The 27447-nt window shown below is 37.2% G+C and overlaps 1 protein-coding gene across 2 annotated transcripts in view; it reads right to left on the bottom strand.

Annotated features, from left to right (window-relative positions):
* VPS13B (vacuolar protein sorting 13 homolog B) overlaps positions 1-27447 on the bottom strand; it is a 482028-nt gene that overhangs the window by 355891 nt on the left and 98690 nt on the right. For both annotated transcript variants that reach the window (XM_074898647.1, XM_074898646.1), the window contains exon 17: positions 20071-20255. In XM_074898647.1, coding sequence (XP_074754748.1) covers positions 20071-20255 — 185 coding nt within the window. The remainder of the gene's footprint in view (positions 1-20070; positions 20256-27447) is intronic.

The following is a 27447-nucleotide window of genomic DNA, read 5'->3' on the forward strand; positions in this document are numbered from 1 at the left end:
AGTACATATAAAGATGACTATTCAGTATTTGCTTGATAACTTCCTAAGAAGGTAAAGAATGTTTCCAGTAGCATATGAAATAGCTAAGGCACTGTAAAACTGAGTATGTTTGTTGCTTTTGTTTGTGGGTTGTTGTGGGTTTTTTTATTTTAAAGATTACACTGATGAACGACATGGCAAGCATCAGAAATTATATTACACTTATTTAACTTCAGTCAGTTTCACAGGGTTTATCCTAACAGCATTTAATAACTTGTATTTAAAACAGTATATCAAAAGAATGACAAGGCAACTTCTATAACATGTCACAGTCTGCAAGCTTCATAAACTCTTCTTATGATTTGATATCGTAATCCTGGATTCTTGCAATACTGATGAAACATTTCATATTTCATTTATCACTCACTACATATAAACCTACTGGGTTAATATGCAACAGAATGAACAGAAGCCTCCTAAAAAGAAAACATATAAATGAGAAGATACAAATTAAATATAAACCAATAGCAAAATATACAGCTTCAGCTAGCACCAAAAGCTAACAAGGGTCAATCGTATTAAAGAGACCCAGTCTGATCAAGAGGATAGTTCAGAAATCAGCTGGCTCCAGTTAGGGATCTGGGGGAAATAACATTTCAAACAGAAAATAATTTGTGAAGCATCAAGTAACACAGAATGAAAAGGAAAAGAAGGAAGCCTTGTGATCATCCAGTCTCAATTCTTTTCAAATACAGGCCACAGGACTCCCTGTATTTAAACAGCAGCATGAATCTATAAAAAAAAAAACCTGCAGTCTCAGTAAATTTTTGCAGTCAGTAACTACTGTGAACATAAAACAAGCATCTTGTAACTGGAATTTGTTTTGACTACTGGAACTTGTTACACCTCGATTTACTAGACAGAAAAGTTTCACTGTGAATACATAATGCCGTTGCCTCAAATAGCAGTAGATTCACCTCTTAACAAAGCAACTCTTCCGGGTTTAGTAATTTTTGTTACGAGTTTCATATCCCACTCCGAAGTCTACATGAGCCTTAAGATCAGTAGCTTTTCGAATGCCAAAAGCCAAGCTGTTCTTGAAAGCTGCTGGGAGGACAAGACAATGTACAGCCCTAATCTGATGTAGGACAACCACAGAGTCATTTCTCAGCATTATGTTCTTTTTGTTTACATGCTTAAAATCAGTGAAAGCAAAGAAAAAACATGGCAAAGAATGAAAAGATATTCCCCACTTGAATACAAAAACTTAAACAAAAGCGCTAATACCTTAATATAGGTATAAGAAAAAGTGAATTTCAGAAATTATAAATATTTTAACTCATTTAAATAATAATTCAATGTCTTATGAAAAGAAGAAAGTATCCTGATGCTATGGCCAGCAAGGTTCTGAGCTCCACCTGGCAAACTGTGTCCAAACAGGGAAGCACCCATAAGAGTACTTATGTACTGGCTCTGAGTTGTGATTTTTAAGTGTAACTGCCCTGAGAAGTCATTTTCTAATTGACTAAAACAAAAAAAGCTCTGTACTATCTCAATGAAATAGAGCATGACTTCTAGGTATAGAAGAAAATTGAAGTGGGCTTTACAGAAAAGAAGAAAATATCTTTTTCCTTTAGATTATGAGATACTAGAAAGACTTCTACTAACTACAACTTATTAAACAATGTATTATTAATGAAAAAAAGCTTAAAAACAGCAATAAAGCAAAGTTGGTTAAAAAAATTTACACTATAGTCCATGGCTCTATTTTCTCTATTGTATCTGCTCATTATTTTTCACAATCATTTTGGGCAGTAATTGCAAATCATACTGCAGGAACAAAAGAGGGAAGTGAGCTTTAGAGAAGAGTTGCTTAAAAGACTATTCCTCAAATTTCAGAAAGGTTAATGAACAAATTTCAACTCTGACCTTTTTGATAAATCATCTTAAACCACCACATGAGGAAATCTGACACAACCACATCATGGTTTCAAAGAGCACCTACCTCTGCTTGAGAAGAGCCAGCATTCATTCTGATATGAAGCCCCCAGCCACCTCAAATTCATCTCTTACCCTTGCTTCTACCACCATAATCAAATTCAAGATTCTTAACTCTAAGAGGAGTAGCAGTCTACCAACAGCCATAGTTTTGCTGCCGAGAACATCCACATATTAGGACTCTACTCCTTCATTATTCTCTGTATTTCATGCTATTCATGAATCATAACATCAGTCCAGGTGGAAGCCAGCTCTGTCCTGGCTGGGACCCCCAGCAGTCTGGCAGTGGAACCCAATAGGACCCCTCTTTTACCTGCCCTGGGGTACTGTGACAGCTTTACTGTCACAATGAGTGACAGTCAAAGCTCCTTGGGAGCTGCCCTGGAAGAGAATCACACAACCCTGTAGGTGCTGGGTGTCATCATTGGATCCCCCTTTGCCACCCCTTCCCCAGCTGAAGAAACCAAGAAACCCAAATCTCCTCTTTGTACCATCACGTCTTTTCAATACCTTTCCACCTCAATATATTTTTTCTGTCATTCTCTGTAAAGTTTTCAGACTGACTTCTGCAGTATTTCTGTAATCTATCAGAAGCTTATACTTTCACAAATGAAGTGTGGACTGGAATTCCAAATACATAATACTCAGGCATATACTGAGGCTGGCATAATAAAGCTTCAAGTTTCCCCATTCTTTGTAGTAGACTCTTAAAGTACTATAAATGCATAGGAGATAAACATGTTATCAGAGTATGTTCAATTATATTCAAACAACTGAGAGTAAAACACTGAAAGAGCAGACTGCAAAGGAGACAACGGAATGTGATACATAACAAAAATTGTTATTCTACACACAGGTAAATCATTGCATTACAAACAACAAGAATTACAAGAGAAAATTAAAGAAAATCCATCAAAAAAACTAACATAGACATACTCATATTTTTAAAGCCTAAGAACAAAGCCACTTGGTGCAATAAAACATAGCCCCATGTTCACCCTAGAAGCATTTGTACAGTTAGATGGGTTCCAGAAAAGATTGGGCAGAATTAGAGAAACCTTAATGACAATCTTCATTACTCAGATCAGCTTCAGAACGTAACAGGGAGTGAAATACACATATTTAGTTCCCTAGATAATCATCCATTTTACTTGTAGATGTGCTTCAAGGTATTCTCTTACAAAGTTTGTAGCTTCTTTTTCTGTAGCCCAATTTTCTCATCAAATGCTACCACAGCAAATGCAGCATCTGCCTGAATGCTTGATAAACAAATACTAGAAAAAACGCTTTTCAGTGAATGCTCTGAACTGCATTCCTTTATTCCATCTCACAATCATATATGTGGACTTTTTAGTGCCTACTGCAATGCCCTAAAAACTGATCATCAGTTTCCCCTCTAGTTTTTAAGCTAAAACAGCTATTTACTGACATTGTTAAAAAGAAACTCCCCTAAAGGTTTATATTCAAAGTCAGACGAATCATTCAAATGAAGATAGCAAAGGAATGGGGAGGGCATGAGATGGGAAGACTGAGATCATGACAACAGTTTGGCCCAGTACTATTCTCTTTTTCAGCTGTATTTATGTAATATTCTGTACATGCAAAGAAGTTTTTCAAGTCTTTGTGCAAATTTACAGGAGGCAAATTTTGTGAATTAAATAAGTAGCTGTTCTTATTGCTGAATATGGTGGAGGTACTATCTTGGTGATAAGCACGAATCTGCTGGCAAGCTGTGTTTCATTGATAACATATGGGATACTGCAACATACGAATAGACAGCAGCATAAAAGTGATCCCACTGGGAAAGTAGCCTGGACACAAAGTACACATCAAAGCAAGTTTTATAAAAAGCTCTCTTGAAAGACAGAAGATCAAGTGCTTAGCACTTTGGTGATCACAACCACCTCATCTAAGCCCAGTGGACGGAATACAGAGTTAACTGATTAAACCAGGAGCTATGAGAGCTATAGCAAGATACAGTCACAGGAGCTTTCAACAGAACTGCAAATGCTCAGTGCCTCAAAGCTTTGCTTTAAAGCTTACAGTCAGTCTAAAAAGAGTAGACATAAATATCTATGGACCCCTAATGCCTCTGAAGTGATCTGGTTTGTTGCTGCAAACAGTATATTTTTAGACGCAATTTCCTAAAACCATGCCCAGAATAGTGTAGTTCACCCTTCTGAATTGCACATTAACTTCGTTATAACAGTTTCACATCATTTGAAAAGCTGTTGAATACACGCAGAAACTATGTTCTTTAGAAGCTAAGTGGGACTCTAAAAGAATCTGCAAAAAGATTAAGTATAACAGATATCCAACAGGTGTTTTACATTTTATATTCTACAAGTTTAAACTTGCCAGTCAGACATTTACTGCCAAGAGTGTACCAAGCACACGGTCGTAACTACTCACAACAGCAAATATTCACTGTCAAGCGCTCATACAAAAATTGCATTTAAATCCTGGGAAGTGTGAAAGACAGCACAAGTGATTCAAAAAAAAAAAAATCATCCTCCCTGTTTCCAATTCCTTGGTTTGTAACAGATCATAACAAAAGAAACCCTTCTGCTTTGGTACATTTTGGATGGAAGGGAAAAGGAGACTTTGTTCCCTTCTGGTAGGCAGGGTGCCCATTCATCTCCACTCTACTGGGTAAAAAAGGACTCACCTCTGATAGTAAATCACAGACTCATATGATGTCCAAAGTGTCTCTGAAAAACACCTATTTTAGTCCTAGCTCTAGTCATCCTTTCGAAGTGTGAAATCTCTTTTAGAAAGCAAACAACTAAACGAGGCTCTTATTTTAACCCCTCCTTTTGCTGACACTTGCTGAAGATGGATGAATGACTAATTCTTCACAGTGGTAACAAGTCTAAAGGTACTCAGAAAAGAGTATAATTCTGCATCGTGGGGTCTGGATTCTGAGATTGCATGTTAGTATATATGTTAAAGGGAAGCAACAAAATTTAAAATGGCTCTCTGACAGCCAAAATATCAGGAAATATGAAGTCAGAAAGCTAAATGGACCCAGCTATCAAACAGTGAGGTACCACCACATGTGGAAGATGGGTTTTTTGCTATCTAAACTGAAACTAAAAGACACTATATAGCTTTCAAGTACAATCCACTGCACTTGCACTAAATAGGTTGATACAGAGATATCAGAGAAGGGTTTTTTCAGGAATTTTTTTTAGAGAAGACAGTAAAAAGAAAAATATTCCTGAAGACAGATGAAAATGGAAATTTCAAGAACTCCTTGACTGCCTAAAATAGTAAGTTGGGACAGCTCTTTAAGTCAGGAAGAAACTCTTCTTGGTGAGCTTGTAGTAGAGCGTGTGACTAGGTTATTAGTATTTTTACTTGCTATTACTTTTCTTTAGAGACTTTTCTCCAGTAATTCCAATTACGAAAATACGTAGTTTAAGATGACTTAGCTGCATCACAAACCTGAGATGACATACAGGAGAATGAAAAATGCTAACTAATAGAAGAATAAAGTAGTTGGCATAACAAAATTGCTGTATCCAGCTGTGGTATGTTACACAAGCCAGGTAAAAACAAAAGGTCTAACATAAGAAGGGAACTCAAAAGCAGGAGCCTGCAGGGGTGCAAGGATATATCACTAGCTTCTATAATGTCGGGATACTTGCATCTCTCCAAATCATCTCGTATTTACTTTTCTCAGAAAACAGATAGAGCCAGACTTACAATATATTCCCACTAGGTTGACAATTCATATAAAAAAGAACTAAAGGTAGTTTCTGTAGCAGGTGCACCCTCTCAGTGAAAGCAGAGCTTCTTGGCTGCTGAAGGGTAGCAGCTCGGGGCTGCCTTTGTCCTCAGGGCTTTGTGGTGTTATAGTTGAGGCCTTTGGCCGATGGGAGCCACTACTGACTACAGGTCAGATTGGGCCTGGGTACCAATGGAGGCCCCGGGGAGCCATTGGGAGCTCGTCCCCTGGAGCAGCAGCTGCGGTCCAGGACTCTCACCCTGGGTCAGGACGCTGCCCAAGGAAACTCCTCCAGGGGCCTCAGGTCTGGACACTGCCCTGAGCAGGTCCTCGAGGCTGAGAGCCCTCACTTGTTAGGTGAGTGCTAAAGCATTTTGGGTTGTTGTTAAACCCTAGGGAGTGGTGCTTTCTTCTGTTTTGGGTTGCTTAAACCCTAAGGAGTTGTGCTTTGTTCTGCCTTTTGGATAGTCGGGTAGTCGCTAAACCCTAAGCAGTTGTTCTGTTCTCCTCTCACAGACATTTGAACCTGTAATTTACGGAGAGCTAGTTAATTGTGTTAATAATAAATTTTTAATTTTTGGTGGTTGGTTGTTTATTTGAGAGCCTCTGTAACAGTTTTTTAGCAAGATCAGACCTCTTAAGAGCAATAAAGCTTTTCTTCTAACAGCAGGTTGAGAAAAAACAGATCAATGTCTTAGATTGGAAAATTTGAAAAATTACTGGAATACTTCAAAAAACCCTTTCCATGAGTCTAGATTTAAAACGTTTCTGTAACACTACTCAAGAGCTGCATTTCTTCTTAATTTCTGTATTTTCTATGGTCACTCCCCATGCCCTGCAATAACTGAGGGGAAAAAAATGGTTACAAAAGATTCCCAATTCAGAAAAAGCATCTTTAACAAGAAAAACTGCATTTGAAACTACCATGCAAGAGACAATTTTACCCCTTGTTTTGCTGATCGGGGATACCAATTAAACTCAGACACCAGAGTGAAAAGAGCAGGCGTATTTTACTTAAAATAACTAAATAATGTAACAGAATAATATAGAAAACATACAGTAAGAAAAGACAGAACAGCACGCTTAAACAAATAGGAAAATACAGGGTAATGCATCAAATCATTACTACCTGAGAAAGAGAACAGTGATTAAGAAAGATACATCACCACTTGCATACTTTATCATCATCCGGACCCACAGTGGCTGGGCAGCCCCAGTTACAGTGAGGATTTGGAGAGCCTGTCCCGGCAAGTGGGAAATCCTACACGGTGTGTCCACCCATAGGTGAGGCTGCCAGAGTCACTGTGAGCAGGTCCAGCCTTATATACTTAAAAACCAGTAAGCCAGAATAGCTGGCACCTTTGTTTTAAGCAGAAATATCTGGTTTCAATCTCACATTAGATTCCCCCAGAGCCTGGCCAGGGCTCAAGGGAGAAGCTAAGGGACTTCCCCTGCTTATCTAATTGGATTATGCGCAAGATCTCCCATCAGGTCACAGTGCCAGACTACCGTCTCCATGAGCCTGTTATTTTATCCACACACAAAGACAGATAAATACACATTCAAGATAGCTACATCTTCCATACATATTTCACTAATGATTACATACGGAGTTAGCAGTTTTGGTTCAGGGCCTGTTGCTCAGGCTTCCATACTTCCACCTTTCACATCAGAATAGGTGGTTTGTAATAACTCAGTAAAATACCTATTAGCACAATGGTTATCAATTATAAAATATACAGGATTCACCTACTTCACCTATAGGTCAACTCTGGCTTGGGCCTATTGTCCAAGCCTTAGCACTTCACACCTCCATATCTAACTGATCAGATCCCCTGCTGTTTATTAAATCAGAAAAAAGAGGCAAATCCAAAGGAAAAATAAACAAACAAATCCAACAAAGACGAAGAAAAGGGATGAATATCCCAGGATCCAACATAAAAACAGTAGAAAGAGGAAAAGATAATGAATAAGATGCAGCAACAAAACCAGAGTGTAAAGACAGGAGAAATCAACATAAGAAGGTGTAATACCTAGATTATCATGTTGCCCTCAAAACAGAAACAAAAAAATAGAAAATGAGGGTGAAAGAAAAAAATTAATAAGTAAAACTCACATTTGGGTTGATCTGTATCCATACCAGCCTTATGATACAATCATAACAGAAAGAAACTAAGTTCAGACTACACTTACTTAGATGATCTCCAACTAAAACAAAGAGGTTTCTGGAAATAGCTCCAATTACTTTCTCTGAATCAACAGCGACCCTAGTTCCAAAGTATGTTTTGGAGGATGTTAAGCAGATGTAGGAGCTCTTATTTTGCATAAGGCAAAGCTCACAAAATTCAGGAGCTGTGGTTATACACAGAACTGACATGTCCTCAAAATCTGAGCTTTTAACTAAGATATAGTGTGATGTGTATCTTTATTCATGAAAATTAAAAAAATAAGAAAATCTACAACAACAATACTGGAAAGTACAGAATACCTTCCTACAATAGAAGAACACTTCAAAGCAAGTTCAAAGCAGTTACATCTGCTGTGCCATATTTAATTTTCCTATTACGCTTCACACATTCACTGGATAACATTAGACAACACTGTAACAGAACACCTCCCTTCATTTATTTCTCAGTAATTCCCCTCCAAAAGCCAAATCAAAACTGTAAAATGTTAGTTTAAAAATTTTCTTGCTTACCACAATTTCCTGAGAATCTAACATTTCACTAACCTTGTCTGCCTTATTGTTAAAACCTTTTTACCTTATTGGGCATTTCTAACATTGGTAGAATTTTTCTCCAAAAGAACTGCCCACCTTTAGAAGCATAATACTAATCTAAACAATTCATGGTCAATTTAATTGTAGGTTAGTATTGTCCAGGAAAAATACACTTTCTGTCCCTACCATTATTTTATTACATGTACATTGCATTAATTTTATTCTGACTATGAAGTGGACTAGACCCGTAGGAAAAACATTATTCTCTACTGCAAGGGTAACAATAATTGCTCCTCATACAGTCTGCAGTTCAACAGCTTAACAACGTTCCCACAAGATACATTCCCGGAGAAGAGTATCTTTTGGATTTGGATCTATTTTTAGATTATTATAGGTTTACAATAATCACAATGTATGTAGCTTTTTTAAAAGCCTGATTTAATATAATAATAAAGTATGTGGTATGTGGGGCATCAGACTAGCAATTACTACTGCAGTATGTAATACTCTGGTATCTTTCTATGGCAAGAATACCATTGGTATTTATCATCTTACCTTGTCATAAGAACCAAAACGCCCCCATAAAACAGAAAGTAATTTTCCATGTCATTCACTAGAGTTCACTACATCAAAGTAATTTTAGAGCATACCATATTTTTTGAACTATTAGTATTGTAGGCACTGTTATAATCACTGTCAAGCAGCAGTCCAGTACTTGGAATCTGTCACAAGATTTCAACATAGTGCAACTTTTATTTGATCAAGACTACACACATTATGTAAACTCACTACTGAAGATCAGGCTTCAGTATTACATGTTCACAAATGGAAAACATGCTTCTACCATGTTTAAAATTGCTTATTCTTAAATCTATCTACTTTTGATTATGTTGGGGTTTTTTTTCCTAAAGTAAAGATTACTACTACAGCAAACATATTTACTACAAGTTCCCAAGTTCCTCACAGGAATTTCTTCAATTCGTACTTACTATGTTTTCACTTCATTCACATTCCCTAATAATTTAATTCAAGATTTCTTTGCTGATATTTCTTGTCCCAACAAAATCAAACCCTCTACTTAACTTGCTACTTCTCAAACTGCAAAATTTCTCGTTCTGAATAACAGAGGAAGATATCCTCTAAGATGATCCAATTTCTTTTAGTGATACAAGTTGTTTCAGCATCACAAAGCATTTTAATTAATTTTAAGCCTATAATGGCAAAAACATTTCACGTTGTTATTCAAACAAAACTACTGTCTTGCACAGCACTACAAACTGAACAAACTTTCACTCAGACTGGATGAAATGCATAACAGTGACACAATACAATTTTCTTGTTAACTTTTTTGCAAAAACTCACCTGGAATATTTTCTTCTGGATCTACAGTACTTTGGAGAAGGCTTAAATACCTAATTTAGTCACTGTCTTTGTGCTCTTTTTTAATGCTTAGAATTCCTGGCACTTGCAGCTGAGAAAAGTGGAGAAGATCCACACACACTTTTTAATGATGTACATATAGAAATTGTAATACTTTTATTTACCCAAACGGAGATAAAATGCAAGACATTGATGTATTACAGAGAGATGAACAGCACAGAAAGGGACTCATACCAAACTGTAACTGGATGCTGAAATTTAACAGTTCATATTATTTTAATGCACATACACAGCAATCACCTGAACAGTATAGAACCATTAGAAGGGGAAAGATTGTGTGTATGAAAATATTATACCTCAGTTTTGCAATCTAAGTTAAGGATCTGCTATTATTTGCTCACTGGAGGGGGGGAGGGAGGGGGTGTTATGGGTTTGGTTTATGTTCACTCCAAGAGTGGCATTCTGAAATAGCACTACAGAATGTGATAGCACACTTTTAAGATTTTTAAACAGCAGCTAATGAAGCCTGAGGAATGAAACTTGTGAACAAAACCCTGTAACAGGCAGTTTTAGCAGCCCACAACAGCTTTCTCTACATTTTAAGGTGAAAAGAGGTCCCATGAAACCATAAACAAAAAAGATTATACAATTGGTAGCCATAAATTGTTTATCATTTGTTTACCTTGTATCACCTGTATGCTTTTGTCATTCCCTTCTCAGAGTATTTCAGTATCTATACTAATCTAATATCCTACAAAGTAGGATTCTTTAATGTGAAGGGGAAAAGGAGATACTGACTTACAAACTTTCCACAACTGTCAAACTACCATAAAGTGGTAGTCTGACCTGGAAGTATTCAATGTCAAAAAGTAACATACTTTTTAATCAGCCAACAGGGTGACTGAGTTTGTATGTACTGGTAGCATTGAAGCTCAGGTTAAATCCAGTTAACATGAGAATTAGAACAGGAAACAGATTCCAGAGGCACCATCGCTGAGTTTTAGCACTAGCTAGGACCCCTCAGTTATAATTTTGCTTTAACGTTTGAAAAGGTGAAAAACAGTAGCAATATGTTTGGCATATTAGCAGTCTTCCAGTATGTACAAGAAGGCTGTAATGAAGACTCAGCTAGGGTCTTCAGAGCAGTGCACAACAGGAGGATGAAAGAATAGGGTGTCATGGTTTGAGCCCAGAGGGCAACTGAGCACCACACAGTATTCACTCACTCTTTCCCCACCAGCACTGAGAAGAAAAAAACAAATAAAAAGGCTCAGTAATCAAGATAAGGACAGGAAGGGGTGGCTCACCCATTAATGGTCACAGGCAAAAGACAAGCTTGTGAGGGGAAGAAAAAAGGATGTCGCTAATTCAAAACACTACTGATAATGACACTTAACAGACAGAATGGGACAGCGAGAAGCACTATTCTGCATTCTTCCCTCTGCTCCACAGGGGCATCCCTCTCACAGGAGACAGTACTCCACAAAGTTTTCTCCACTGTGAGTCCTCCCCATAGGATGCTTCTTGAGATGCTATGGCCTTGGAAACCCCCAAGTGTTGCAGTCCTCCCAGCGCCAAACTAGAACAGCGGGGGCTGCTTCTTCCCACAGAGCACCCACGGTCCTCCACAGGCCACAGATGAATCTCTGCTCCTCCAGTGACCTCCACGGGTGGCAGGGGGGGCTGCCCTGCCCTCTCACCAGGAGATACAGGGGGTCTTTTTGCTCCAGCGCACCTCCCCCCACCTTTCTCCTCCTTCCTTCCACTGAGCTTGATGTTCACAGAGATATCCTTGTAACACCTCCTCACAAGTTTCCAACCTCCTCCCAGATTCCCCTTCTTAAATTCATTATCACAGAGGCACAACCATCATCACTAATTGGCTCGGCCTTGGCCAGAGGTGGGTCTCACCTGGAGCTGGGGGAGCTTTTTAAGAAGCTTCTCACAGGGGGCCACTGCTGTAGCCCCCTCCCCTGCTACCAAACATCCTGCCACACAAACCCAGCACAAATGGTCATCTATTGAAACAAGAAAGGTTCTGCCTGGATAGGAGGAAAAGCTTTCTCACCATGGTAACAATCAAGCAGTGGTACAGGATGCACAGAGAGGTAAGGCATTCTTACCCTTGGAGATTTTCAAGCCCTAAGAAACTTGGTCTGATCCCATACCTGACCATGACTATAGAAGATCAGACTTGAGACTTCCTGCAGCTGAATTTTCTGATGACCTTATTATTTTTTGCCAAATAAATAGTGGACAAAGAAACAGTTTCCTTTTGCTCTTTTAAAAAGCACTGTTCAGCAAATAGTAGCATGGTTGGCATCAATAGTTCTGTTGCAGGACCTCTGCATGCACCTTTTTTCTAAAACATAGGCACCAATAAACCACCATGGCCTTTTCATTCACGCTTTATCAGCAAACACTGATGGTTTCCTGGTTCACTCTACATTTGTCAACTTCTCTGGGTCCTCCCCCTAAAATAGAATCTTTCCTTCTATTATCTCTGACACTTTGTTTTGTGTGTGCTCTGAGCTCTTCTCAGAAATTTTCCAGATCCTATTATGTAGCAGATTCAAGACTTACGTTCTTCCCAGTCTTGTTGTCATAACACTGAATTCCAGTAGCTTAGTCTCAACATGCTCTCTTGCTCTTAGAAAAGAAGCCACCACCTCAACCTCCCTGCAGAGTTTTTCACCTGATGCAGTACATGGCAGCTAGAACAAGGCAGCCTACCTCCCTGCTGTCCAAACACACCTTTCTTAATAGAACAAGAAATAACATAAAGCTAACAGCTGAACAAACAAAACAGGTGCTTTCAGTCACAGCTTCCATTGCTATTTGTGCAAATAAACTACAGACTCTGGAGGAAGGGCACTATTTATAGCTCTAAGCTTAGGTGTCTTGTTTTTGGTAGCCCACCAACATATCCAACAACAGTTGACTGTTAATTACAACATACATGCTGAACTGAGCTCTCCTGCAATTATGAAACACAATTCAACTTAAGAAGCTTATGTACATTTACGTATATCTATAGATTCCGTATATGTGTATTTCTTTCACAATCTATTGATTTTTTTTAGCTTTTTCTCCTTGACTGTGCTGTTGACACTATGCATACATTCACTTTCCCCACAACAGATATTTTAAAAGTCTCAAGTGGATTTTTAAGTACATTAGGGTCTTTAGCATGACATAACAAATCAGAGTTAAGCTTGTATGAAAGCCTTAAGTATGCCTACCACCATTCTTTCAATAGAACGGTGTATTTCTCAATTTCAAAGCTCATTAGTATACATTAATTAGACTGGAAAAAATAAAAAGGGAATTATAATTACTGATTTACATGCATACTTCATATGTTAGTTCCTCATGTCAGGCCACTACAGAATGACTGCTTCAGGCAGAGGATTTATTAAGAAGATGCTCAACAAGCTAAGCATCCACTGATGACATTACAGTCATAAAGGGTCCCACCTATCCCATGTTTAGTGTAAGTCAGTTCATGACTTAAGAGAATAACTGAAAAGGTCTACAGTAAGAGGAAACAGAAGATTATACACAATTATATTAGGCTCAAATAATTAAGATAAAGAATAAATTGTGCTTCCGCACTCTGTTTGCATCTGAAATTAGAGTTGTTAATCTACCAGACTTTCACAGAAATGTACAATGTATAAAAATAATACTATTTATACACTGCATTCAGGAGCCTACATGAAGGATGGGGACACATAGGTACAATCACCCATGCAAGACAGTAAACTGTCTATACTGTGCAAGTTTCATACAGCTGTGTCCTGCCACTCCCAAGCAATTACTTAAGAGAATACACTCTTACACTTTGATTTTAAACAGAAAGTTTAAGTCATACTCCTCAAAATGTATGTCAAAACTGGCCACGTTATGTGGAATGGAGATTAAATGCCAATATGTTGCAAGGAAGTGATTAGAGTTTAACAACCTGCATTACCACTAAACTTCGAAATGTTGGGCTTTTGCTGGGTTTTGTGTTTTGGGGTTTGGTGGCAGGGGAGCAAGTAAGAGGAAAAAAGTAGTTTTTAAAACAGGGGTATTAGAAAGGCAAGTCACTTATTTCAGTCTTTTTCCTAAGTGGTTAAAAGAACTATGCAGCAGCTCCACAACCCTTTTTTATATGTACACCTGGGAAGAATACTGAATCCTGTTACTTTCCTCAGCGCTACCCTGATGTGGTTTAGACCAGATGTTTAAATGTTACAGTATGTACATTTTCTTCTCTTCTTCCAAGGCAAAAGCAAAATAAGAGGAATATTTGACTTCACTCCACAAGAGACCTATTTAATAGTTTGGCGGTTATGTAAGTAAAGGTAGCTTGGCTAAGTCAATGTTGACGACATACAGAACGACATGATCCTAATGAGTTGGAAAATATTGGCTCTCATGAGATTCAACCAGATGCTACTGCGCTGAGAAAGCTACTGTATTATTGAATTTCATTTTTATGAGGTAAAATTTATTATTCAACCATTAAGGTATCCCACATGAAATCTTGCATAAAATAGTTTTACAGTTACTTTCTGGAAAGTAGATTTTATTTTAACTTTAAGACATCATTTACATGAGGGATTCAAATGCCTATTTGATCACCTTCAATAGAGAAATGTAAGGTCTGCAAGCAATTTTCCCAAAAATACCAGATTAATGGAACCGAACTGTCAACAAAATAATGAACTACCTGAATAGGACAAGGAAAAAGTGGTAGCAAGTTCCAGTTTTCCAGAGTAAACTAAAGCCATGTGTGACTGTGTATGTGTTTTCTTGGCAGGCTGAAATGGTTAGAAACTGAGTGCTTCAGGTACCTACTAACAAATAATGAAAAAATACACAGTAAAATTACTCCATAGGATTAATTATGCTCAACCTTTAGAAGATCTTAACTGGCACTATTTTCCTACAATTTTGGTATTTTGTACACTTTTTTTAAAGGAATGTATATTAATAATTGCAAAAAAATTTTAATAACATCAATATATGTACTTGCAAAAATATAAAAAGCATGATGCAATTCAGATTCATGTTTGTATCCACATTTATAGTGGATGAAATGCAAAATCAGGATGTTTCACAAGTATGTGCAAGCATAAGAACTAACATAATTACTTAACTGACATGTGACATACTATTTATACTAAAAAGATTATAAAATAACATCAAAACAGAAACAAACTTCCAAGGAACAACGTGTAGGTTGACGACTGCTTCTGTTCTTTTTTTTTTCCTATTTTAAATGTAATGCATTATCAGAAAGCTAATAATCCCTTTTTCTTGACCTATGAAAAAGAGCAAACAGTTGTTTGCAGCTGTTTTATTCATCCATTTCTTACTTGGCATTTTGTCACTCTTTATTCCCATCTACTATTTTTACAGTTCTATTTTTTCTCTTCTTGCACAACTCCTATTTTAGGCAGTATGAATCTTTCTTGTACCTTTTAATGGTAAAGTCTATTCATTCAAATAATAAGTTTCATTGTTTAAATTCATCTAATTTTTTTTTAATTGCCTTGGCTTCTCTGAACCCTAAAAATACCACTTGGCCTTTGAAAATAACCTCCGCCAAGTAGGCATTTAAAACTATGGATTTCAAAAGTGTTAAGGTGTCACTTAGCACTAAGGTGTCACAATGAAGGGAGTTAAGGTGCTTTCAAAAATCCCATTAAGCCATTACCTGTATCTTTAAATTTAAAATTAGTTATAATAAAAAATCTGCTCTTAGCAGAATTAAAGTCTCAAGCTAAAGAAGGCATAATATTTAAACATATTTACAATAAATATCTAGTGTAAAAAACATATATCCTTCTTGAAATACTCATTTTACCTGTCCTCAACAAGAACTTCTAACAAGTTCTCTAACTCAGGTAGTCACAGCACCATGTACATCTTTTACTGGTAGTTTTAAGATAACAGGTCTTACTAATGTGTGAAATACACAAATTTTCAGCAGCATTTCATTCTTAAATTCTGTCAGAAACCAAACACACACAACTTGCTTTTTTTCAGACAGCTTGCCTTTGGACAAGTTAATCAAAAAAGAAACTCTTGGACTTTCTGACAAAGATAGCAAGTCTAAACCAACAAACTATGAAATACTTGAGGAAAGTGGTTTTCTCCTAGTATAAAAAGGTTTCTGGAGATCAGGGGGAGGAAGGTAGGAGGGGGGACATAGAGTGTTTATCTCCAAACAATTTTTCCTTCTTGGTATTCCATTAATCTACTCCCAAGAAGAATTTGTGCAGGAAAGAGCTTGAAAGTTTGTTCTGAATCTCTATACCACCTTCAACCTAAATTAGTTTCGAAGAAAGTTTTGGAGCAGAAAAACATTTCAGATTAAAACATAGGACAGAGCCCCAGATACTAGCTATGAATTCTGTTTCTATGTTTGTGGAAATAACACAATGCAGAGCTCCCTTCATAAACCACATCCTGAGAAGTTACCCAGCAGTCAGGTTCCCAAAGAGGCCTTCGTACCTCGTGAGACCCTCCACAGTATGTCACTGGGCCAGTAGTGATGTGGAGTTCTCTGATGTTCACTCCTCCTGTAACTCACATATCTGTACTTGCCTTCCTATTAAATTTTGGCTTTCTTAACTTTTACTGTTTTTCTACTTTAACTCTTTCTACCTGTTTCTCTGTGCTTTGTCTTCCTCTGCATCTCTCTTCCCTTTTTATAAGTTGATCATCTTTCTCTCTTTTTCTTTCCTCCCCATTTTTTCTTTTGTTTTTTTCTCCCTAATTCATTTATTCTTCCTTCCCACATCATGTCTTAGCCCATATTGTAAGCACAGTTTCAGCGATGCAGTTTTAAAACTGGAAGACATTGCTATGTTGGAAAAAGCATACAACTAGGGACCATAATTCCTGCTAAAAAATATCTATGGTGAGAGGATACAAAGCCTTGTGGTATCACTTTTAAGTTCAAGTAATATTGAATCAATGTTAGGGAGGCACATCACTCACAAAAAGCACCTGGCGTAAAGCCTCAATAAAGACGTAAGGAGCTCAGCAACAACTGTTTCAGCCCAATAACTCTCTTCAATCACCACACAAGAAGCAGTAATACTGAAACAGGCAGTTGGGAAAGATCACAGAATTATCTAGGCTGGAAAAGACCTTGAAGATCATCTAGTCCAACCATTAACACTGGCAGTTCCCAACTACACCATATCCCTCAGCGCTATGTCAGCCCGACTCTTAAACCCCTCCAGGGATGGGGACTCCACCACCTCCCTGGGCAGCCCATTCCAACGCCTAACAACCCATTCTGGAAAGAAATGCTTCCTAATATCCAGTCTAAACCTTCCCTGGCACAACTTGAGGCCATTACCTCTTGTCCTATCGCTTGTTACTTCATCAAAGAGACTCATCCCCAGCTCTCTGCAACCTCCTTTCAGGCAGCTCTAGAGGGCGATGAGGTCTCCCCTCAGCCTCCTCTTCTCCAGACTAAACACCCCCAGGTCCCTCAGCCACTCCCCGTACGACCTGTGCTCCAGACCCTGCACCAGCTTCGTTGCCCTTCTCTGGACACGCTCGAGTCATTCAATGTCCTTTTTGTAGTGAGGGGCCCAAAACTGAACACAGGAATCGAGGTGCAGCCTCACCAGTGCCGAGTACAGGGGTCAGATCCCTTCCCTGTCCCTGCTGGCCACGCTATTGCTGACACAAGCCAGGATGCCATTGGCCTTCTTGGCCACCTGGGCACACTGCTGGCTCCTGTTCAGCCGGCTGTCAATCAACCCTCCAGGTCCCTCTCTGACTGGCAGCTCTCCAGCCACTCCTCCCCAAGCCTGTAGCGCTGCTGGGGGTTGTTGTGGCCCAAGGGCAGCCCCCGGCATTTGACCTTAGTGAAACTCCTCCAGTTGGCCTCAGCCCATGGCTCCAGCCTGTCCAGGTCTCTCTGCAGAGCCTCCCTACCCTCGAGCAGATCAACACTCCTACCCAACTGGGTGTCATCTGCAAAATGACTGAGGGTGCACTCGATCCCCTCATCCAGGTCATCAATAAAGATGTTAAACAGGAGCGGACCCAAAACTGAGCCCTGGGGGACACCATCATGACTGGCCGCCAACTGGATTTATCTCCGTTCACCACAACTCTTTGGGCCCGGCCATCCAGACAGTTTTTGACCCAGCAAAGCGTGTGCCCATCCAAGCCTCGAGCGGCCAGTTTCTCCAGGAGAATGCTGTGGGAAATGGTGTCAAAGGTCTTACTAAAGTCAAGGTAAACAACATCCACAGCCTTTCCCTCATCCAACAAGCAGGTCACCCTGTCGTAGAAGGAGATCAGATTTGTCAAGCAGGACCTGCCTTTCATAAACCCATGCTGACTGGGCCTGATCATCTGGCTGTCCCGCATGTATTGTGTGATGGTACTTAGGATGAGCTGCTCCATCAGCTCATCAGAACCCAAATCAAGTACTCCCAAGGAACATTCATCAGCTGTTGTTTTATGATGGAGAAAGTAAGCTGAATGTAAGTAGAAGAGCATCAGTGATTAACAGATGTGCCTTGTTTACTGAAAAGTTCCTTATTGACTACATTATCCTCATAGTTACATCACTAAAAAAAAAAAGAAAAAATTAAAAATACAAAAAAAAGCTGAAATTCCAAATATCCTGTGTAATTACAGTCTTTTTTTTTTTTTTAGAAGCTTACACACATACATGTTACTGTTAAAGTATGCAGAATCTTACACTAAAGGAATACAAAGATTATTTTCAACAAGGCACGATACTAAATTTTACACAAAGCTATTCCAACAAAAGATAGTAGACTTACAGAATCAAACAAGCAAAGACTTAGGACAAAAGGGTAGACAGCAATCATTTCATAGCCCTGAACTCAAAGCTGCTTTCACCTAGTTAAGGTAAAGTACAACTACAGAAGTATAAAATTTAACAGGTCAGATGTTAAGCCACAATGAAGAGAAGATCAGAACAAGTGTACTACACTGTTCATTTATTTTATTGTAAGTACTCTAAACGTGTGCTCCAGTTTTCTATTCTGCATAGGTACTGTCAGCACACTGGTATGACATTTCATTGAACTGAAGGACAGAAAATGTTGAATGATACAACAGGTTAGTTCAGATTTGTGTAAACCCTGAAACCCTATGAAATGATCAAATGACTGTATTTTCATATTTCTGGGGTGTGGATTGTAAACCTGCTACCTTCAGAAGTAACAGTACTTGAAAATAAAACCTCACAATCTCATCCTTAGGTGACCCACAGAGAATCAAGGGATTAAGAGAATCAGTGACTTTTATGAAAGAAGGAAAAACTAAGCATCTAAAAGTTAATGAAATTTACACACTGAAAATACAACAGTTCTCTTGCACCACCAGATCAACACAGACTTAACTTTAAAAAAAAATCAACAGGACTGAAAAAGGAAAAAAGGACTGAGAAAAACAGGACTGATAAAGACTTCCAGTGGTAGTCTAAGCTACCATTCTGCTTCAAGCCATGATTTACTACATCTGAATCATTCTCCAAGACTGGTAATGATGGAGGTTCCAAAAGATCTCAATTATTCTTGTTACATATTTATTCACAACAGATAAACAATAATGGGTTTAAATGATAGTGGGTCTAAATTATTCTAGCATGCATAGAAATATAGAAGTATATTATCTTCTTCTGGGTGACCTTTATGCACTTGAAGACTGTTGCCTCCTCTGTAAACTGGTCAAAATTCTTAATTTGCTCCCAAAAAATCTATGGGTGTTTTACAAAAGGATGACAGGTAACCAACTTCATTATTTATATCATCATCACTGAGACCTGTATATCTTCACCAGTTTCCCAACAGTTAAGTAAAATTTATTTATGAAACTGAATGAGAAACCTTTACAAACCTGTGAAAAAATTAATTAATAAAGCTCTTAATAATCCAGCTTCACCTCAGAATGATCTTAAATTACAACACTGCACCATATAAGGTAGCAAGGGTAGATGTTTCAGATGAGGGAAGCATGGAAAAGTTACCCTATATGGGAAAATGAAATGTATCCAGAAATTGGTGCCAAGGAGTGAAGCTTGGTGGCTTAGCTTACATCCTGGATTTCAAGCATAAGCTATAAATACCCATATACACACCAAAAAAACATTCTGTTTGTTAACTATTTTAAGTAAAAAAAAAAATTTACTTAAAGGATATAGATACATGCACATGCACTAGCAGTGCTCTGTACCATAACAACTTAACCAAAAGCATCACATATTTACCTGAAGCTTGGAAAACCTCATTCAGTAAAGCTTCATTTACTGCTACTGAACTGACATTTCCAACAGGACGAAACCAGCTCTGATAAATAGTTTGAAGCAGAAGGGTTTGAGCTCTAGTTGCTTGAACTGTCAAATTAGGTAGCTCAAATATGCATTCTGTTAGTGGGACATGAGCTCGCTTGGTCCTGTTTAAAAGAGAAAGAAAAAAAGAAAGGAAGATCATTACTTTGGTACATAAAAATAACAATGTAAAAACTTAAGTCACAGTATACCAGACTATAAGGCCGCTAGTTTGTAAGGTTAGACCTGTTAAATTTCTGCTTGTAAGAGCTGATTCTACTTATACTGGATTTCACCCTAAATGGGACTTTCATTACATGATTTAACTTTACAACTCCCTCCAAAACATGAGGAAACAAACCCCCAACATTCTAATCTCATTATCTCTTAGGTTTAAAATATTTAATAAAAGCAATTCCAAGTGCTCCCACCAAAATAAGAGCTACTCAAAAAATTATGCCGTTATTAAAAACATAGAAGAAATATGTTCAAAAATTGAATTTTATGAAAACCTTTTATTTAAAAGCTTACAGTGAATCACTAAATAAGACCTGTCCAGTGATCAAAAAACCCCAAACATACAGACAATATCCATACAACAAAATACAAGCAAAGAACACCACATTCTGTATTTCTCCTCATATTCCATATTTGGGTAACAGAGAGCTCTTTAAGTGATTCTAGTATTTTTCAATGCTTTTTATAATTGGGGAGTAGGAACAGCCAGGGATAGGCTTTGGGAGGGTAGTGCAACGTAAAGGACATTCTGTTTGAAAATACATTATTCTGTGACAATATAGTCCATTATCAAACAGGCAGCACAACTATAGCAAAGTCAGTAACTTACTTTTTCTTCCTAGTATATACTTGAAATTAAGCAACAGATGATTTGCTACATTCAACAAAAACTGCAAATGTTCTTTAATATTCTCATTTTGAAGCCTTTTCCTGCAGCATATTTTACAACATTATTATTCTTGCCCTAATCTCCTCCTGCTCCATCACTGAAATGTACTTTTTGTACTGTTTATCATTATTTTCTCCAATGTCCCGAAAATATAATCACTGATGCACAGATTAACTCATTCTCATTCTGAAGAATCTCCTCCATCAGAGGATTTCAGGGACAAGCTTAAAGCCACATGAATATTAACAATATTAGGTTAATGTTCCATTTGGAATTGGAACCTCAAATGGGGGAAAGCTGCTGAAGCTGTTCACACAATCCCTTAACCCGGGCAAAAAGCATCCTTTGCCAAAATGTTTGAGGGACTGAAAACATGAAGACATTCCCTTGCAGACACTGAATGGCTCTTTAGATCAGCAAATTTAAAACCTTCCAAGGAACTGTAACAAGCAGTCACAGTACACTGCATCTCCTATCTGGCTCAACAAGAAATTGCTTGCAGCCATGTGACCTACCATACATCGGATCAGTACTAGCAGTAGGCTCTGAAGGAGGCTTCATGAATTCAGAAACAGGCTATTCCTGATGCTTAAATTCTAATATCTGTAGCAGCATGAACTGACATAAAATTCTGGCAATAAGAAGTAGACTTCCTTGCACATTCTGCACCTGATTGGGAGCATGGCCCTCCAGAAAACTGAATTAAAAAGCACATGATCACTTCTCAGACTCACACTCATCATCTAGATGAAGAAGCAGAATAGCAAAATATTCTGCTGCTAACACTTTTGGCCTATAAACTGCAGATAGAGCCTGCGTGACAATACAAAACATGGTTTGGAAACAAGCATTCCCAAGATCATAAAACAAGTATTATCAACTGCCATGCTGATATGGTGGTACAGCCAAAGGTTATATTATCACTTCAGTTTTGGACTTGCACATAACAAGCATTCACCTTAAGTCACAAACAGATCTCATCCCTCAATTCCTTGTCAACACCAGGGAACAGCTAACTGAAACCCATTTTCCCTGGAACAAGAGGAATTAGTCTTATCAGGTGTTAGATACCTACAGTGTAAACAAACATCCATATCTAAGATGGCTGTACAGACCCTTTTAAGGTAAAAGGAAAGAAAACAGCACTTACAAATGTAACAGAGCCATTCATTCTAGATCTGAGAATTAAATGAACTGCTTTCTGCGGTCACTATTTCTGCCCACTGCCTATAAAGGAAAATTATGATAATCATCTCATCTGTGGATGTCTACACCACAGATCAAAGTTTCATAGATAAAACCCATCCACAAAAGCCAGTTCCATTGCTCCTCACTAAAAATAAAAACAAAGGAATAAAAGAAAAAAAAAAATTCCTAACAAGACACTCATAAAAGATTCTCAGAAAATGGATGTAAGTACAGATGGAGGACGAAGAACAAAAAGTCCAGATGTTGTAGCCTTCTGTAACAGTAATCAGTACTCTCTAGACCAAGGTTTTTCAACCTCATAAAGCTTGGTATTAGGACTACCTTCCTCAAAAATGTTGAGAAGAAGGGGGAGGAAAACAGCAACAAGACTGCCTCTGAGTTGCAATGCACTTGAAGCTAATGACACAACTGTGCTGCCAGCTTCAAATGCCATTTGCAGAAAAGACACGGATGAAGGAAAAACATTTCATGATTATATGTGAGAACTCAGCTTTAAGTCTGGTAGTAAAAGTTTCCTTCAGAAGGGAAAAAAAAGCAGTCTGTTTGTATCAGTCTTTGAAATTTGGACTTACCATATTTTGGATTGGTACAGCCTCTGTTGCTAAGAAAATCTAAATTCTTTAGAAGCCTTTTCAGAAAAGATCTTGTATTACCTTCATTTCTTTGTTTTCAGGCTTTTTTTAATAGCAGTTACTGACACCAAACAGTGAGTGAGAACAATAAAAATTACATTTGTCCTGTTTGGGAGAATTAAGCATCTCCTACTTGCCTTTTCTGCCGACAGACATGTAAAGATCATTCTAGAGTACATGAGCAGACCACATGCCAGCCTCACTGCCTGAGATCACTACTCTATTAACTGCAGCACAGTAGGTCATCAAAGGGATAAAAAAATATCAGCACAAAACTCCTGAAGCTCTTCCTGTCTCTCAGTTTGAAGTTCAAACACACCACACACCTCTCCTGAAAATGTTCTTCTCCAAAAAAGTAAAAATACCGCATCTGGCTATCTGAGAAAAGAATGCATCCAAACACATTTGAAATCTGTTGATGCAAGAAAACGATTTATAAAAACATTCTCATCTACACTTCAAGAAATAAGCTAGTTAGAAAATTAAAAATAATTTAAGGAGATGCAAAAGCTGAAAATAATATCAGTATTATGTCAGGCAAATAGGGAAAGATGCTGCCTGGTTTTAAAAAAAAAAAAAACAAACAAAAACAAACACAAAAAAAACACAAAACCAACCAAAAAAAACCCCACCCACTTTGACTCAGATAGACAGCCAAAAGGAACTAACAGTCTGGACCATTTCTACTACACAACACGCACAAGATGACACATGAAGATCACTCTATTATGGATACATTTAGATAAAACATATCTCCCATTTCAGCTCCTCAGATACACAAATATTCCTACATGTAAAAGTACATATATGCATTCAGTCATTAGAAGAAAAGCTCTGGGTTCCTCAATAAACACAAGAGGAGATTGCAGCACTGTGACCCTTTTCTAATGCTGATTCCAAATTAGAATTGGAACTTGCTTTCCCAGAATTTCCTAGAGTGTAAATCCAACCTCTGTAATTTATCAATTTAAGCAGAACAGGTGTGCATAAAGAAGTATATAAGGTGATTCTGTACCTAGGAAAATCCATCCCTGTAAAACAAAATGCTATATACACAATAAACAAAAAAAATCTTTTAAAACTCGAGATTAAACAGGCAGCACAAACCATTTACTTTCATGCAGAACTGAAGTTGGAAAACTAGATATGCATATTAGCAAAGCTCTTGTGGGTATTAAATGAAATGTAATGCATGTTGTTACCAATCAGAATGTTTACTAGTATTCCTTTTTTTCATGACATGTATTGTGATCTTTTATTATCTCACTGCAGAAATGCACTGTAATGTTTTTTCCTTTCGTTATCTTTTCAGATAACTTAGATTTTCTACTTTTCCCTCTTATTTCTGAATAGTATTTTGCAGGATTAAAACTAAGTATTTCAGAAACAAATATCAATATTTCAAAAGATGGGTTCTCTAATGTAAAATTTGGAAAGAAGAAAGAAAGTAGAAAACTTTTTTCAGCAAAATTCAGGACACCCATGACTTCACAGTAATTCCATCTAAAATAATAATCTGTATTAACAAATCTATGTACTTTAGCAGGGGTATGTGAAGAGCTGTGACAATCACAGCACACAATGTGACAGTGGAAAAGATTGTGGTTTACAAGTTTGACTATTAATTTAATATATATTACAGCTACTGTACTGAACTCAGCTGAATTTAAAACTTAGAAAGTTTCACATAAAGTAGTCCCTTATGGGTAATAACAGTGCATGAAACATTTTTTAACAATATGCAAATTCTACACTTACTGTACTTTAACAATCCCATAGAAATTAAGTCTACTGGTCCTTTACAGATAATTTTGGAGGAATGGGAAGTTGAAGAAAATAAATCCTTTTTAATAGAAAAAAAAAAATCAAGGCGGAGGGAAGTATTGTACCATGTGTGCAGCAAATGTTGCTTAAAGGAAATTTTAACTAGACCTGGCTAGTGATGAAAGTACATTTATAATTCAGGATTTATTATAATAGTTTTGAAACACAAATAATGCATTTAAAAGAACTTAAAATACAAGTTTGCTACCAAACTGCACCTGTTAATACAGAAAATCCATCATTAGTAAGGTACTGAGCTATATTTAACCAAGTTTTATGACCCAAGAGATATATTCGAGCAATAAGTGAAAATACAAGTACAAATATTTTTTTCAGTAAACCAAGTCAGATCTGTGTTTCTATACTGTATCATTAAATTTGTATTAAGCAAGTGACTTCATATCAAAACTCATCACCATATTAAAATAGTTACGGCACATAGTTGGAGTCTAAAACCACTATTAAAACTGCACTTTAAAGCTGTAACAACAATAGAAATAATTATTTCTCAAATCTTTGCATTCAAGAGTTAAGATGCAGTTCTGAACATATGTTCATTTAACTGAACAGGTTAAAAATCTACCAATTCAAACACTCTTCTCTAGGGGAAAATAAATCCTAATGTAACTAGCAGGATAGGCTACTCATTAAAGCTGAACTTGGACAAGTTCCAGAATAAATTTAAGGAAATATGAACAAGTAAGTCTTGCTGTGTAGTGGCATAGAGTGAAAATTAATCTGTCCTAATTAAATGATTTCTAAATACACTTTGGTTGTACCCAGTTTGCTGACAAACTGTAATACAGACTTGCTGAAATGTTTGGATAAATCTGGCATACCATTAAAGAAAATAGTTTTCTTCACTGTTTTTGAATGAAAACATGAATTGGTCCTTATTATACACTGCGCATAGGCACCAGTATAACCAATTCATGTAAGTTCACAGGTCTGCTATGAAATATTTTCAGTTTGTAGACTTTAGGAACAGCAACTCATTCTTTTAAAATCAACACCTCAGAGTGATTGAAAGAATATAGTGGTGAACAGCTGGGTCCAAAAGTTTATATAGTGTCCCCAACTGCAAAGCTGGAACTTGCAAAATGTTTCCAAAAATTTAATTTTTGTTATTACTCATATCCTGTACAGTAAAATACGATTAGTTCATTTTTTCCAAAATAACAAAACCAGTAACCTGCTACTAGAACCCAGCAACTGTGCCTTGGAAGAACGTGAATGTAATTTAAATGCCTAAATAATTTAAGTCATCATTTGCACACATTTCTCTTAGGCAAACAGAAAATGTATGCTGGTTTTATATTTGACATGAACAAAGGCTTCATCTACATACCTACAACAAGTCCATATTTCTACTTAAACTGATCTTTCATATCAGCTTAAAGAAAATTACGATTTTGATCCTTTAACATTTAAGCAACTGTTATTGGGTAAAGGAAACAATGTCTAGCTACTTAATGACAAATATCAAAACTCCGAAAGAAGCATACAGGGAGAAGAAGAAAGGGAGAGGAAATGAACCACCACAGTCTTGGAATTATTTTTTTTAGATGCAAGACTGAAGTCACTATACTCACAGTAAAAACTGGTCATATCACATGTCTGCATACACTAACACAATTTTTAGTCTTTAGACAGCAAAGTTATTTGTCCTAGAGGACCAAGTTAACTATTACCAAAAACAATAATTAAACCCACTTTGGAACAACTAATTCCAAAAACATCTCCAAGACTCATGTCTTCAAAATCTCTTCTGTTCTTCTACAGGCTTCACTAAAGGCTGCCTGACATCTTATGTGATCTCTTACACAGGTGAATTTTCAGCAGCTGCAGCTACCTCTCCTAATCATACAATTTATTACAAGAGAGAATACAATGAACTTCAAGATTCACCAACTTCTTTCTTTTTCTGATGAATAAAAAAAATAAATGTTTCTTTCTGAAAATTTTAGATATGGGATTAGAAGGGAACAATACAATCATTTCAAAACTGCCTTCTGTACAGCATTTTTTTAACATCAGTTCTGGAATTGAAATTGTCAATAATGAAAAATGCTTGTAAAGTGTTAATTCATATGTGAACTTCAGAAAAAAAACACAGATTTCCTTGAAACAATTGTGAAAACAAAACAATGCAAAGTACAAGCTTCAATATGTCTTAGAAAATGAGCAGAGATTATCCATTCACAGTTCACAGAATCACAGAATAGTCTAAATTGGATAATACCTTGCAGATCATCTAGTCCAACCATTAGATCATCTAGTCCAAACACTAATTCTCAGCACAGTGTGTTTTAATAGAATAAAATTCAGTTTACACAAAAAAGCAAAAATAAATGTATTATTACAAGAACAAAAGTAATTAATAAAATCAAACAAATATCTAAAAGGAAGAAACCTTGCAAATAAAAAAATCCCTTTGAACCAAAGAATGCAAGACTGGACACACAAGCTATAGGAGTTCTAAACTTGGATTGTTTTTAAGATCATTTAATTTGTTTTGTTACATCTGGACATTAAAAGTTATTAGATTAAAAATTATGAATGTTACAGGTTTGTGAAGCAACAAGGAAGTGAGAAGCAGTAACCTCAGTGGGACAGTTGCTGTAACTTTATCTGCTGTGAGACGCCAAGAGAAAAATGTCAAAGGCTGCAAGAAAAAACAAAGACCTAGAATATGAGGGTAGGAAAGCCTTAGTTTCCCTCACCTTGAATCCAGCTACACTAAGC

Source organism: Athene noctua, chromosome 2 (genome assembly GCF_965140245.1).
Source record: "Athene noctua chromosome 2, bAthNoc1.hap1.1, whole genome shotgun sequence".
In the NCBI taxonomy this organism is placed as follows: domain Eukaryota; kingdom Metazoa; phylum Chordata; class Aves; order Strigiformes; family Strigidae; genus Athene; species Athene noctua.